Source organism: Carettochelys insculpta, chromosome 1 (assembly GCF_033958435.1).
Source record: "Carettochelys insculpta isolate YL-2023 chromosome 1, ASM3395843v1, whole genome shotgun sequence".
Classification (NCBI taxonomy): Eukaryota; Metazoa; Chordata; order Testudines; family Carettochelyidae; genus Carettochelys; species Carettochelys insculpta.
Window position 1 is genome coordinate 137,908,577 of NC_134137.1, and position 16,428 is coordinate 137,925,004.

General features: G+C 48.4%; 1 protein-coding gene across 1 annotated transcript in view; it reads right to left on the reverse strand.

Annotated features, from left to right (window-relative positions):
• Positions 1-1,423: 1,423 nt before the first annotated feature.
• The window catches only part of PRKX (protein kinase cAMP-dependent X-linked catalytic subunit), a 136,596-nt gene continuing 121,591 nt past the window's right edge, over positions 1,424-16,428 (reverse strand). The window contains exons 8-9 of the mRNA XM_074992536.1: positions 6,803-6,952; positions 1,424-6,401 (exon numbers count right to left, since the gene is read on the reverse strand). Of these exons, the coding sequence (XP_074848637.1) occupies positions 6,827-6,952 (126 nt within the window). The 3' untranslated portion in view covers positions 1,424-6,401; positions 6,803-6,826. The remainder of the gene's footprint in view (positions 6,402-6,802; positions 6,953-16,428) is intronic.

The window sequence follows — 16,428 nt, forward strand, 5'->3', positions numbered from 1 at the left end:
CACTCTCACAGGCCCTGGGTGACAGGCCTGTTCTTTCCTACAGATAGCCGCCCAGCCTACCAGCCATACCACAGAAACACTAACCCAGGAACCTAACCTTGCAACACCATTGGGACTCATATACCTGCATATCTACTCATGTGATATATGCCAACGTGCCAGCAATGCCCCTCTGCCATGTACATTGGTCAAACTTGACAGGCCCTATACCATAGGATGAATGGACATAAGTCAGACATGAACTGAAATATGCCAGACCCTTAGGAAAACACTTTAATCTCCCAGGACATACAAAAATGGACCTTCAAGTCACGATCTTGTTACAACAGTATTTACCACTAGATTTCAAAAGGAGGCATCTGAACTGGAATTCATTTACAAGTCTGACACATTTAACTTGAGGCTTAACAGAGTATCTTACGCATTATAAAGGAGAATTTTTCTACCTTCGCTATTTGCAGGATTAGCAACCATCCCACTTAATTTACTCTTTCCACAAGTCCTACTGATTGGTGACTTCCCCCCACCCTTTTTTTCCTTCCCTGCCCATTGCTATATATTTACCCTGTATTCTCAGTTTTGCTCCAAAATCTTACACTTATTTGGTAAAAGGGTATCACTAAAACACCCAGGACACCCGAAGTGTACATCACCAACCTGGATAGCTTCCTGGAATGAAACACAACATTTAAAGCTACTCAAGACAGGGAAACACAAATACAGGAAACAAAGTGCAAACTAAACTACAACCATCTAACTAAACAACTCTGAATGAAGCAAAGCAGCACACTGTGCTTTACATCTCCACCTGAAGGCAGTTAAGGGTGGTTTACCTATGCAGCACAATATATTTTCACATGTAGTTGAATGGGTATTGGTAAGCTCAGACCCAGTGGGGTAGGGACTTCTGTCCAGTGGGCTAGAGATGGGGAGGCTCAGAGCTTCAACCACATGCAGCACACCTTCCAGGGCTCAGGGCTTCAGCAGGTGTGGTTCTGAAGACCTGTGCTCCAGCTCCTGGATGATGAGCACCCAGCTCGCAGACTTCTGAAAATTGTTGCATGTAGCTTCAAGGGCCAGCAAATTTGCCCAGCCACGATATATTGTAAATTATGAACACACTGAACTATATCAGGACAACGATGCTTACACAATTTAATGAAACCTTTGTGATTTAATTTTTTCACTACTGGAGATATCATTGAAGAAACAGGAATGATCAAGTTTTTATTCTCCAGTATTTCTTGTTAAAGGTTCCTGGCAGTGGCTACTGAAATATTCTTTACAATGTAAGTTTTGTGCTGTGAAATCTTGATTTCTGTTTTATAATGGGACAGGTAAAAACATAAGCATTTTTATTTTGAAGGCAGATGCAGAAGTTACACCTTCACAATAGAAATAGAAGCAAATTAACGTGTAGACTTAAAAACATAGAAAGGTTTATTCAACAAATTCAAAATTGACAGATATTACATAAATTAAGCAGCAGTAAAATTTACTAGGATTTATATACAGATCACAGTGATTTTATTTGTGCAATGAGGGCTGATTTATGACTTTGAACAGTACTTATGCATGGGATTTAGGACAAGCAACCAACAATATGTAATATTAGTCTGGTAAGTTATCCTTGGAAATGTAGCAGTTTAAACTGGTTAAGCAGTACACTGATGTCTGCAGCAACTTCCACTACCTGCTATGCAAATATTTATCAAGCAGTTAGGTTTGCCATAGAAAAGTGCAAAACATGGAGAAGTCTGTACACTGTGAAATACAAAAGCAATCATGCTACAGTTCTAGAAAGCTGAAAAACAATTCTAAAGCATAGGAAGCACTGCACCACAAGTCTTTTGAATGGCCGGCAGATGGGCTGAATAGTAGGCATATTTCAATTGCTTTCAAAATCCACAAGTTTCTGTTCAAACAGTTTAGTTACCTATATTTTGACCAATTAACAATGACTTCTTCTGCAGTGGAAGATCACATTATTTAAAGCTCAGTAGCACAAGTATGCATTAATGTAGCTAATTTACAGGAAAATCTACAGCATGTTCTCCATCTAAATCATGAAACATTTTTATCATTTGGTTATAAGGCAATTTAGTTAACAATTGTAAGTTTATTCACTTAAAAGCTCATACTGGCAGTTTAATAACATATATAAACACAAAAAAAGAATTGTTAACGTTTCTTTTTTAATGTTCACTGAAGCTGAAGAAACAAAGATCTTGCACAATGTTGTGGGGAACAGCAATAGTTTATATGCAAAGTACACGTTAATGAAAGAACTTTCAAGCATACAACCTGAGTCACATTAAAATGAAAAAAAAAATCTAAATAACTGAAGAAATTAATGTCCTTCATGCATCATCTGTCCAAGAACTGGTTAAGCACTGATATATATTTTCAACACTAGGGTGCAAAGTTCCAATCAGCAAAGAGTTCAAATGAAACTGACAGTTTTATACAAATAAATAAAAAACAGGTAAGTAGTTCTATATATACACTAGATAGCACATAAAGAGATTATTATTCTGTAATAGAGATCAGCAGATGAGCTATATATGCATACCCAATTCCAGAAAGAATGTAAAGTCATCCACCAATTTACATTTACCTGCCCTGATTAGATATCTTCACTCTCTGGCACAAAGAGTTTCAGTGCATCCATTGCCAGCAATAGATAAATTTTTCAGGCAAAAAAATCTAACTCCTGCTGCAAAAACATTCAGGATCAATTACCACCAATGTGACGTATGTGTTCAAACGTAACATTATTTCCCCTCTTCTGGCATTGAACGTGTAAATTAGACCTTAGGCAAATCAGGTATTACACGTGCCAAGTTCTTGAAATTCAGCATACTTGTTGCAATATGTACGTTTTGTAATGAGAGACTGGTTTTGCAGTTCTCTGTAAAATACTGGAAGCTTACACATTAGAAAGAACTGCACTCTCCCTTGGAAATACAAGCTCTGTGTGCTGCGTATTTAATTATTCTATTAAATCAGCATGAGAAAGTTATTTCCCTGCACAGACACCCATGCCACTCCAAATATTTTACAGAGATAGACATTTTTATCAAGTAAAATGACAGCTCCTTATGCCAGTTCTGTGTCTCATTTTTACTTATTACCAACTTCTACGCAGTATTTAATGGGAGTGGCACCTGGGGCACTTGCATGACGTTAACAAGAAGTCGGTAGTGACATAGAATCTAATGCCCCCTTTAGTGTCACAGTTAACTACCAGGTAGACCCTGTCTGCATTTCTGCAAGGCACAACATAATCAGTCATGCTCCTGTACTGTGTATAGATCCAAGGATATAGCCATTAATTTTTCAATATAAAGCAGAAATTTGACATATGATTAAATTATACACAGTGACAAACGTACCTTGGTTATCTCACTGCAATTTTAAACTGTTTAGAACAGGTGAGGGGAACTCCTGGCCCACGGTCCAGATCCAGCCCATGGCTTGCAGGATGCAGACCCGAAGGCTCAGGGCTCCCCTCCGCAGCATACGGCCTGCAGCAGGGTAGAGGGTGCGGAGCCCTGAGCTTTGTGGGCTGGAGTCTGGCAATTTGGGGCTGGATCCAGCCCAGGGGCCTTGGTGGTCGGGGCAGGAAGCAGCTCCAGGCTCAGCTGCTGCTCCTCCTTGCCATCTCCTAGTGGGGAGGTACCTACCTACAGAAAGGCCTCTCCAGCCAATCAGAGCAGCAGGGAGGACAAAGGGGAGGTGATGCCTGGCAGCTTAAGGAGAAAAAGCTCCCTCAAAACACTTCTCCTGTTGCTGCCATTTTCCCAGCTGGGGGGATGGGGGGTGATAGCAATGGTGTGCAGAGGTTGAGTTCCCCACTCCTAGCCTGCTCCTTCCTCTTCCTCCTCCTGAGACCCACCCACCCACTTTGCTACTTACCCCCATCTTTCCAGACTGTACCACCCTCTCCCTGTTCCTGCAAAACCTTTGCATCCAGACTCACCCCAGCCTGCTCCCCACAACTCACTCCTGCATCCTCCGTCCCTCCCAGACCCCAATCACCTACTTCAGCCCGCTCATGCGCCCTTGCTGCTGCCTAGACCTCATACCTGCTCCCCAGTGGTCCTTTCCCATATACTGAGCTTTGAACCCTCACCTCCTTTTTGGTCCCACCCTGGGGCCCAAGAAGAGTTAATCGGGTCTGGTGGAAGCCCGGAACCTCAGTCCCATTTTCTCCACCCTCCTGCAGAAGCATGGTGAAGCACGAAGGGGGTGAAGTGTCAGGGACCCCTGGTGCAGGTGTTTTTTTGCTTCTCACTTTTAAGTGGCTCCCGACTGATTTTTCTGCGGGTCAGTGGCCCCTGACCCAAAAGAGGTTCCCTATCCCTGGTTTAGAACTAGGTGAGTACGGCTGTTAACAGGTTTTTGCTGCCAGAGACTCCTGGCTGAAAACTGATTGAACTCAGAAGCAAGGTTGTCTTACTAGTTTGGGTTAAATGAGCCATAGGACCATCTATGCACCACATATTATAGTGCTTTCCGCTTGCAGTTCAGAACAATTAACCCATCTTAGTCACAACCTGCAGTGCCCTAGCTATTGTTGAAATCTAGGTCTTAGGTGCAGAGCTCTGTGGAGAAGTGTCCACATCATCTGCTCGGATATCCTTACACTCTAGTTAGAGCCATTGGTATAAATGGCAAGATGCCAGTGAACAGACAGGCTTCTTTAAGAAAAAAAAAAGCCTTTTTGCCTAAATACCATAATTTTCACTACAAATCTGATCTACGACACAATGATTGGAAGCATGTACTTTTTGTTTTGATTTTTAGACCCAGATATTTAAATATCAATTCCTCATGTTAGCACAAATATCACAGTGTGAAACAGGAAATTAAATATTTTTGAATTATATCTAAATTACTTCTGCATACTTGTGTATAACACATACACGACCTGCTAGTAATCAGTGCTACTTAAAATGAGGCATTATTGCAAATACACCTTAAATACAGCGCATTCCACTTATAAACTGATGTGGTTCCCCTGGAAAACTGATTGGAATGGATAAAAAACACAGTTTAGGTTTAAATTGGAAGTCCTATCCTGCATGTGTTAAATGCTTAATGGCCAAGACCTTTAGGACAAGACCCTAATGAGTTGAGCTCTGGCTTTTCAAAAATAGGAGCACAAAGTTAGTGGTCTAAATCCATATTTAGGTACCTATCTGACATTCCAAAGTATGGAGCAACAAACAGCTCCCACTTAAGTCAATAACAGAAAGAATTTCAACTTCAATGAAAGTGTGCCTGAAACTGCTAATATTCTGAACTCAGTGGAAACAGAGCTGCTGGGAAGAGCCAGGAAGTTTAAAAAATTGAGCTATTTGTAAAGATCATTTCCACAGTTACATAATTCCATGATTTTAAAGGGAAAATATTTAAAGATTATTCCATATTTTGCAGCATAACAAAACAATAACAACGTATAATATTTTGTTAGTGAAGAGTACCTAATCTTCCTTAACACATTCCACTGTTTATACTGCCATCCACATCTTTCAGATTCTTCGAATGTCTCACTTCTCCTACTTATACAACAGAAATTGACTAAAGTGAAAGAAACACATCAACCCCATTTGCAGAATGCTCTGCTCTGTATGCCTTACAGTGATTTCATATAAGGGAAACCCAATATACTCAGTGTGTAATCACCAAATGTCATGTTGTGTAAAAACACAATGCTTTGTTTTAATGCAGTCATTAAGATATTTCATAAATATATAACAAAACAGGTGTTTCTTCTTTCTGCTTTCAAGTATTACAGTTGCAAATGTGAAGCACTGGAAATTTAGGTACAAATCTTTATAAACTGAATTATTTTTATTCTTTACAAAGAATTATAAAATGCATATGATGAAAAACTCATTTATCCTTAAAGATTTTCCCCAGAGAACTTCTTGAAAAACATTATTTGAAAAATAAAAATCATAGACTCTGCAAAGTACAAAAATTTACATCTTTGCACAGTTCCTGTGCTTTAGTTGTATTGTATTCATTATATACATATATACTAATTTGTGCTTTTAATTACACAAGTTTAGTATAAACTTATAAAATTAAGTCTACGAACTAATTATGCAAAAAGGATCCAAGCATTAAAACAAATTAAACTACAACATAGAAATTTTCATAAGTCTACTATAGAATAGACTTTAAGTATTACAATTTGCTAAAGTAATGCCAATTCTAAACAATTAAAATGAGTCTCACCTGCCTTTCAATTGTTTAAATATTTATCTACTAATGTGCAGATATGAATGAAATAACACTCTCCTACATGTCAAAGAATGTCTTCATGTATACTCAGTTCTTCGCAAACTTGCTAATACCACTCCAGTCTTCTTCCAGTTTCCACCATACAACTAAAAGTGGGGGGAAAAGCAATGTAAAAGAATGCTGAGTTCCAGGTTATTGTAAATTAAGATTACAATGGTCTGAAAACAGAGACATACAAATAACTGGACTACCTCACCTGTAACTAATCTAATATCTCCTCATCTAGTATCATTTGTATTTACTTATATATTTCTTATATGTTAGTTCAGCTAATTTTGTCTACAACAATTCACTTTGCCCTTCTCTATTTTTCTCATTCTAACTAAATATTAAAAAGATGCCAAGTGAATTATATAGTGGTGTGATGAAATGATCAGAGACATGTTGTTTGGAAAAGACTCTGTTGTACAGACATTTCCTACTGAATTTCAGTGGACAGACAGCTATTTTACAAGAGTTACAGCTGACAAAGATGAAGGCCATATACCTTGCCAAGCTTGGTCTTCTACCCTCAGAAGTTCTGGAAGATTTCTAGATCTTTCGGGGCAACAGGAGGGGTTTTGTTCCAGTCATCTTCAGGATAAGCTTCAAAATTAGATGTATCTCCATCATTGGATACCTTCGGCACTATGGGAGGCTAACCACAAAACAATACAAACATGAAATAGATGTTTCAATATCACAATGATTATCCCAATTAATTACTCATCATTGTATTGAACACATAGCTTAGTAGTGCCTTGAGGCCAATTACGTAAGCAGCCACATTGCATAGTTTGTGCAAACAGCAAGCAACAATCCCTGCTCAAAGAGCTTGCAGTCTAAAATACCCAATGTAACAGGAGGACACAACAAAAAAGTTGGGATGGGGGACAGGGATAACAAAAATAATATTGGCTAACAATTACACAAGTGCCACCTGCACACTGGTATCTGGGGTCAATTTACTCTATGCATTACGGAAGAATGATTCTTGTAGTAAAGTAATGAGTGGGAAGATATCTGTATGTAAGTAGGTGATTTTCTCCCATTCATGAGGAGCTGGGATGGGAGTGGGTAAGGGGAAAATGAGTGCTCTAAGCTGCTCTCACTAGTAGAATGCAGGAAGGAGTCAATGGCTTAATAACCTAGTAGGCCTAATAGGTCTAGGCTAAATGCTGAAGGACCAGAAAGGGTGGGGGATGGGGTCTGCACAATGAGCCAGGAAGATGATCCTGAGAGCAAAACTTAGAATGACTTTAGGGGGGTATTCATATTTTCAGATATGGTGGGTTTAGCACAATGGAGAATAAAATTTATGTGATCTAATTTTTGATACAAGGGTGAGCACAGTTAAGAAAAAATGCTTTGGATTAAGGTTGATTGTGGATTAAATCCAAGAGAGTATAAAAATTACACCAAACCTGAAGCTCCATCTTTATCTGTTTTTTCCTAGAGATTTTACCACCATCAGTAGTTACATCTTTCAAATCTCATGAAGGGTCAATGGATGGCTTACCACTGACTACACTCAACAGTCTGTTACATCATGGCACAAGGCCTTGCCCCTGTGGTGGTATTTCCTTAACATTAATGGGGTAATAAGGAAAAGCAGGAGAAAAAAAATGAATTATGAAGCACCATAAAAGAAAGTAATTAAGAAGAAACAAGAAGCAAAAAAAACAAACAAAAACCACTGTCATACCCCTCTTCAAATAATTAGGTAAGAAAAAAGGTGATATTGTAATCATTTACAGATGCGCTCAAGGCTTTTCAGCTATTGCACAGTGCGTCCATTCTGTGGTGAACAGAAATTTGATTGTAACAGAACATTCTTGGAAGCTTATTAATTCTTCTGAAATGCAGTTATTGCAATTACTTTGTGACTAACATTTCAGAGAATTAAAAATAATCAGCAAATGACATTTTCCTGCTGAGTATTGGTACGTGATTTGGTCATATTACATATTAATGTAATTTTTAATATTTCTCTCTCATGATAACATTAGTAGTTCCTTTTGCTGACAACAGGGAATGTGCCTCTTTCCAATCCCTCTTAACCAGAGAATTTATATAATTTTTTATTTTTCTTGGAAAACATCCCAGATTTAACAAACTAAGTGCACTGAAGTGTTTCACTGAGGCTAGGGCTATATTGTAGTTCTATCTTGAAATAACTTACACAATTTGCAGTGCATAAACTGCACAAGTTATTTCAAGGGAACTTATTTTGAACCCAGTGACAGCTACACTGCACTGAAATTCAAAATAAATGCCTATTTTGAACTTCCCACTATCCCTCGTACAACAAAGGTTAGGTGGACTGAAATACCGCGCTCAAAACAACTGCACTGCAGCATTTCTATTTTGGGGTAAAAATATATCTCAAAACAGCAACCATAGTGTAGCCTTAGCCTTAGATACTTAACAACAAATATCCTATGCTTTTCTTCCACTACCAATAAACCCATGCAGGAAATTAATTTCTTCAGGGAAACTTGATATGAAAATATTCTCAAACTGATGCTAACAATACCATAATCTTCATCATCATCAACTAGGGGCTCAGAGCCTACTGGTGTCTGATGCCCCCCTACTATTTCTTTCCATTTTTCCCTGTCCAGTGCTGAGTGGTTTGGTTTCTGTAGACTAGCTCCACACCAATCTACAGTATCATCAACCTATTCTCTGTGGGGTCTGCCTCTCCTATTGAAGTTATCCATTACGCCGAATACCAAAGTCTTGACTTTTTGTTTGTCATTCATTCTGCAGATATGCTTGCAGAGCTGTAGCTTCTGTTGTATAGTCTTCTGCAGTAGGTTCTCTTTTGGCGGTATATTCCTACATAATTAATTCCTCATTGGTGACCTTCTGCATCCATCCTATTCTCAAGATCTTTCCATAATAGCTCGTCTCAAACACCAATATCCTTCTCTTCAACTCTTTCGTTATCAACCATGTCTCACATCTGTACAAACGTGCTGCTGAATACACGTTTTCAAGATGCTCAGCTTCACTCCTAAGCTGATCACTTTGCTTTTCCAGTGCTTATCTATCACCTTCAAACTTGCTCTTGCTTTTGCTATTCTAGTTGTTGTTTTCTTCTTAAAATCTAGACGATATGTCATTGTAGTGAGTCAGTATGGCCTCCTGCAGACCTGGAGGCAGGGGAAGCTATGCAGAGGCCCTGGTGGGCGGGGCCAGAGTCAGGACACCAGAGGCCCGCCCCTCAGAGGGCGGGGCCAAGGGCTAGAAGAGCCAAAGGCAGGACTCAGGAACCATTCGGGCCTGGGCCTCCGGGCAGGGAGGACGGGCCTGTGCGAGCTCCTCGGAGCCAAAGGGAGAGGGCCTGCGGCCGCCCAGCCAGGCCGGAGGAGCAGGCCCCCAGAGGCTCCACGCAACCCCGGGTCCATATGCCCCAAGGAGACCATCCGGACTTCCCGGACCTACCAGGACCTTCCCGCTGGCAGAGACCCCCTGCCTTGGAAGAGGCCCCAGGAGCGGGCTGCCCCAGGGTCCCGGCGGATCCTTACAGCACGCAGACCCAGGATCGCCTTGCGTCTCCTGTATTGCCGCCGCCTAACTACACTAACGACATCGTTATGGACAATTGGCCGGAGCCCCTGAAGGTGGATGACCCGGAGGAGACCGACCTGGGAGGACCCCTCGACCAGATGGACTGGGACCTGCCGCCAACAGAGGGTGAGGTAGGAAGTGGCCCGGGGAACGACGCTCATGAACCAATGGCAGTGTGTTGCGGTCTGGATCCCCACTGCCGGGGTTGCATGTGAGCGACCCCCAGGGCCCCGGGCCGGGTCGCAGTGGAGTGGGAGGGCCTGCGACCCCCTACCCCCTCCTTGACAGGGCCAGCCCACGCTGAGCCTGTCTGTAAACCCTTGTGTTGCTGCCCCGCCCCAAACTGAGGGCTGGGCCGGTGCTTAACCCTAGTGAACTGCTGCCCCGCCCTGGACTGAGGGCCGGGCCCAGAACTGTATTATTACTTGGGACTGCTGCCCTGCCCTGGACTGAGGGCTGGGCCCAGAACTATACAACTCTTGTGAACTGCTGCCCCGCCCTAGACTGAGGGCTGGGGCCTGTATGGTGGTAGCGGTGAGCCGCTGACTGCCCGAACGGAGTACGGGCTGGTGCCCTAACCCCCTTTTTGTTGCTGCCCGCCCTAGACCAAGGGGCTGGGCGTCACGGGACGTGTTACACGTGGTGGAGAATGTGGGTACTTGGTCCCCACCCCCGACGTAAGGGGTGAGGAAGTGGGCGCAGACCCACGGAGGGGAAGGTCCCTGGACAGTGAGGGCAACTGTCCGCTATCTTTTTTTTTTTTTTCCCCTCCTCTTTCCCTCTGGTGCTTGTTTTGTGGGTTCTTGTATTGTTGCTAACTCTGCTTCCCCAATGGAGACGGACAGGCTACTGCAGTATTTGGCGGAAAGCCAGCAAAAGCAGCAGGCTGCCCAACTACAGCAGCAGCAGCAATTAATCCAGCAGCTGGGAGCCCAGCAGCAGCAGCAGCTCCTGACGGAACTGATGGCGCAGAGCCAGGAGCACCAGCAACGGTGCCTGCAGCAGCTGGCAGCCCTGCTGCCGTTACCCACCGAGCCACGGCAAGAAGCTCCAGGGGAGGGCCCAGCGTCGGCCCCAACGGTACGCCTGACGAAGATGGGCCCCGCGGATGACCCGGAGGCCTTCCTGGTCACCTTCGAGCGGGTGGCAGTGGTGGCCAGGTGGCCCCGGAGCCAGTGGGCCACATTACTGGCCCCTTATTTGACCGGGGGGGGGGGCCCAGAGAGCCTACCGGGCTTTGTCGGTGGAAGACGGCCAAGATTATGACCGGGTAAAGGCAGCCGTCCTGGACGCATTGGACGTCAGCCCGGAGACCTTTCGCCGGTGCTTCCGGTCCCTGACCTATGCCTCGGGAGCCCGGCCGCGGTGCGTGGCACAGGAGTTGAGGGACGCGTGCCGGCGGTGGCTGCAGCCAGAGGTGAGAGCCTCCGCAGAGATCATGGAGCAGGTTGTGCTCAAACAACTCCTCTGCATCCTCCCACCTCGAGGACGGGCTTGGGTGCGGCGCCACCGCCCTGCCACCGTGCAAGTTGCTGTGGACCTCATGGAAGACTTCCTAGCGGCGGAGGAGCCAGAGGCACCCACGGGCCTGGTCCCACCGTCCTGGCCCCCGCGTCGGGGAGCTGGGAAGCCAGAGGAGCCCCGCTCCAAATCGTCCGGCCAGCTGCGGGAGCCACCCAATCCGCGTCGGACGACACCCCTGAAGCCAGACCCCAGTAAACCCCAGGGGCGAATGGAGGGGGCTACTAGCACGCGACCACCAGGTCCTAAGGGGCGCCAAACCCAGGGGCGGTCCCAACCAGCGGTGGGACCCTGCTTCAGTTGCGGTCAATGGGGGCACCTCCAACGGGACTGCCTGGAAGGCATCTGTGGTTTTGGCAGAGTGTGGGCGGCTGAAAAGAGGGCGCGACCCCCTCAGGCACCCACAATTACAGTCCCAGTCCTCGTGGTAAACAAGGCCATGATCGCTTTAGTGGACTTGGGGTGCAGCCAGACTCTAATACGACAATGTGCCGGGCTGGAGGCTGACCCCGCTCTAGGGACTATCCGGCTCCAATGTATCCATGGCGATGTGTGCCCTTACCCCAGCGCACGAGTGCCCCTGACAGTGGCAGGGGTGACCCATTATCTGGTCGTTGGCCTAGCCCCCCAACTAGCGTACCCTGTGGTGTTGGGTCGGGACTGGCCAGGCTTCACAGACATCTTCCAGCCGGCCACGGGACCCAACGAAGAGGCGGCCCCTGTTCTAGAAGGGGACACGCCCAAGGACCCACCCGAGGAGAGTGTGGAGCCAAGCCTGGAGCCCCCAGCGGAAAGACCTGCTGAAGGCCCAAAAGGGACCAGCCCCGACGACGGGGCAACCTCGGACTTCTGTCGAGATCAGAAAGACGACCCCACACTAAGTCGGGCCTATACTCAGGTGGCGGCCATCGACGGGGTGGCGACAAACCCCCAGCTCATGACACAGTGGCCCCACTTTGAGCTACGCCAGGATCGGCTTTACTGGGTGAATCGGAACCCCCAGACCCAGGGCCAATGGGCACAGCTTTTGGTGCCGAAGTGCCACCGACGGGCCGTGATGAAGCTGGCCCATGACATCCCTGCTGCAGGCCATCTGGGCCAAGAAAAAACCGTGGCCCAAATACTGTCCCGATTCTTCTGGCCCGGGGTCTACCAAGACGTAAAGGACTATTGTAGTTCTTGCCCCGCGTGCCAGCTTGCTGCGCCCCCGCGGGTCCCTAGTGCCCCTCTGATTCCAAAGCCAGTGGTGGGGACCCCGTTCGAGCGGGTGGCTATGGACCTAGTGGGCCCGCTCCCTAAGAGCGTAGCTGGCTATAAGTTCGTGTTGGTCCTCGTGGACTATGCCACTCGCTTCCCGGAGGCGATCCCACTGCGCAATATCACGGCCCACACCATCGCGGGGGAACTAATGAAGATCTTCGCCCGGGTAGGATTACCACGGGAACTGCTCACGGACCAGGGAACTAACTTCACATCACGCCTGATGAAACAGGTCTGTGCCCTCCTGGGGATCAAACAGTTACACACCTCCGTGTACCACCCTCAGACAGATGGCCTGGTCGAGCAATTCAACCGCACGCTAAAAGAAATGATGCGCAAATTCCCCCCAGAAGACCTGCGACGGTGGGATCAGTTGTTGCCCCCCTTGCTTTTGGCCATCTGCGAGGTTCCCCAGTCCTCTACGCGGTTTTCGCCATTTGAACTGTTATACGGACGTCGTCCCCGGGGAGTCCTCGACCTGGTGCGGGAGGTCTGGGAACAAACCACGTCTCCCTCGAAAGGACTGCTGCAATACGTCCTCCAGCTCCAGAAGCACCTGGAACAGGTAGGGACCCTCACAGAGGAAAATTTGAGAACTGCGCAGGTGTCCCAGGCTCGAACATACAATCAGGAGGCACGGAGCCGCAGCTTCAAGCCAGGTGACCGGGTCCTGGTCCTACTGCCGTCCAGCGAATCGAAGCTGTTGGCTAGGTGGCAGGGACCCTACGAGGTTGTTCGAGCCGTAGGCCCGGTCACCTATGAAGTCCGCCAACCTGACCGTCGCAAGAAGACGCAGCGGTATCACATTAACCTTGTAAAACCATGGCGGGACCGGGAGGGCTTCATGATAAACCCCTGCCCCCCGGAACCCGAACTAGGACCCCAGGTGCCTCATGGGGAGGAACCTGTACAACCGGCCCTTGGGGCAACGCTAACGGGGGAGCAGCGGAAACAGGCCCAGTGCCTCCTCCAGGCGTTCCGAGAGAACTTCACAGCCCTCCCAGGACACACCTCCCTGGTCTGCCATGTCATCTGCACTGAGCCTGGGAAGGTGGTTCGCGACGCCACACGCCCACTACCCTTTCGGATGCGTGAGGTAGTAGAGGAGGAGGTACAGGCGATGCTGGCCCTGGGAGTCATAGAGCCATCCCAAAGCGAGTGGCGCAGCCCCGTGGTGCTCGTCCCGAAGCCCGACGGCACCCAGCAGTTCTGCATCGATTTCAGGCGGGTGAATGCAGTCTCCAAATTTGATGTGTACCCGATGCCCCGCGTCGATGAGCTGCTGGGACGTCTGGGGGATGCCCACTACTTTAGTACCCTGGATCTCAGTAAGGGGTACTGGCAGATTCCCCTGACACCTTCCTCACGAGAGAAGACCGCCTTTGCGACCCCATCAGGCCTCTATCAGTTCACCCGGATGCCTTTTGGTCTCCATGGTGCCCCGGCGACTTTTCAGCGGCTTATGGACAGTCTCCTTCAGCCCCACCGGGATTACGCTGCGGCCTACCTCGACGACATCGTTATATATAGTTGTCACTGGGAGGAACATCTAGACCAGGTGGCCGCGGTCCTTAGGTCTCTGAGGGCCGCGGGCCTAACAATGAACCCAAAGAAGTGCCGGATTGGATGGCAGGAGACGACCTACCTTGGGTACACCATAGGAGGGGGCCAGGTAAAGCCCCTCGTGGGCAAGGTACAGGCCTTAGCGGCCTGCCCCCCCCCCCAGTACCAAGCGGCAGGTACGACGGTTCCTGGGACTGGCAGGATATTATCGACGCTTCATCCCTGAATTCGCCTCAATTGCAGCCCCCCTGACGCAGCTGTTAACGAAAACCCAGCCACAAAGGGTGGTATGGACTGCGGCTGCCGACAAGGCATTCCGGGCACTGAAACAATGCCTAATACGGCAACCAGTTCTCTACAGCCCCGACTTCACCCATCTGTTCATCCTGCAGACGGATGCCTCGGGGGTAGGCCTGGGAGCTGTCCTGTCCCAGGAGGTGGACGGAGAGGACCACCCAGTAGTTTACATCAGCCGGAAGCTTTTCCCCAGGGAACAGCGCTACGCCGTGATAGAAAAGGAGGCTCTGGCGGTGAAGTGGGCCTGCGACGCCCTTAGGTACTACCTGCTGGGTGCCCCCTTCACCCTAGTTACAGACCATGCACACTTACAGTGGCTGGCACGAATGAGGGATACGAATGCCCGTATTATGCGGTGGTATTTGGCATTACAACCGTATGCCTTTGACATACGTCATCGGGCAGGTAAGGACCACATAAATGCAGACTTCCTGTCCCGCCTGGGGGAAATGGAAGAGCCTGCCCCCATGGCATGGGAGACGGACTTGAGGGGGGGGGAATGTAGTGAGTCAGTATGGCCTCCTGCAGACCCGGAGGCAGGGGAAGCTATGAAGAGGCCCTGGTGGGCGGGGCCGGAGTCAGGACACCAGAGGCCCGCCCCTCAGAGGGCAGGGCTAAGGGCTAGAAGAGCCAAAGGCGGGACTCAGGAACCATTCGGGCCTGGGCCTCCGGGCAGGGAGGACGGGCCTGCGCGAGCTCCTCGGAGCCAAAGGGAGAGGGCCTGCGGCTGCCCGGCCAGGCCGGAGGAGCAGGCCCCCAGAGGCTCCACGCAACCCCGGGTCCATATGCCCCAAGGAGACTACCCGGACTTCCCGGACCTACCAGGACCTTCCCGCCGGCGGAGACCCCCCGCCTTGGAAGAGGCCCTGGGAGCGGGCTGCCCCAGGGTCCTGGCGGATCCTTACAGCACGCAGACCCAGGATCGCCTTGCGTCTCCTGTATTGCCGCCGCCTAACTACCCTAACGACATCGTTATGGACGATTGGCCGGAGCCCCCGAAGGTGGGTGACCCGGAGAAGACCGACCTGGGAGGACCCCTCGACCAGATGGACTGGGACCTGCCGCCAACAGAGGGTGAGGTAGGAAGTGGCCCGGGGCCCTGGGGGTTGCAGTGGAGTGGGAGGGCCTGCGACCCCCTACCCCCTCCTTGACAGGGCCAGCCCACGCTGAGCCTGTCTGTAAACCCTTGTGTTGCTGCCCCGCCCCAAACTGAGGGCTGGGCCGGTGCTTAACCCTGGTGAACTGCTGCCCCGCCCTGGACTGAGGGCCGGGCCCAGAACTGTATTATTACTTGGGACTGCTGCCCTGCCCTGGACTGAGGGCTGGGCCCAGAACTATACAACTCTTGTGAACTGCTGCCCCGCCCTAGACTGAGGGCTGGGGCCTGTATGGTGGTAGCGGTGAGCCGCTGACTGCCCGAACGGAGTACGGGCTGGTGCCCTAACCCCCTTTTTGTTGCCGCCCGCCCTAGACCAAGGGGCTGAGCATCACAGGACGTGTTACAGTCATGTTGATCCCCACATATGTGAACTTCTCTACACTCTCTAGTTCAATCCTGTCTATGCTGATCTTCCTTCCTATTTCCTTAACTGAAAATAGCATTGTCTTCATTTTATCCATGTTCATAATCAGTCCACACCACTCCCCTTCCTCATTTAGCACCAGCACCATTCTCACTAGCTTCTCTTCGTCTTCCTCGATAACTTTGTCATCCACGAACCTCCAGTTGTTAATTCTCATCCCATGCACCAATATCCCTTCTATCTTCTCCTTGATCTTGTCCATCGCTCTCTCTAGGTGCACGATGAAGATACTCTGCGATACTGCATCTCCTTGTCTCTTACCTCTACTCATTCTAAACCAACTTCCCAGCTCTCTGCATGTTGTCACCACTGCTTCCGCATTGTTGTTATCCTC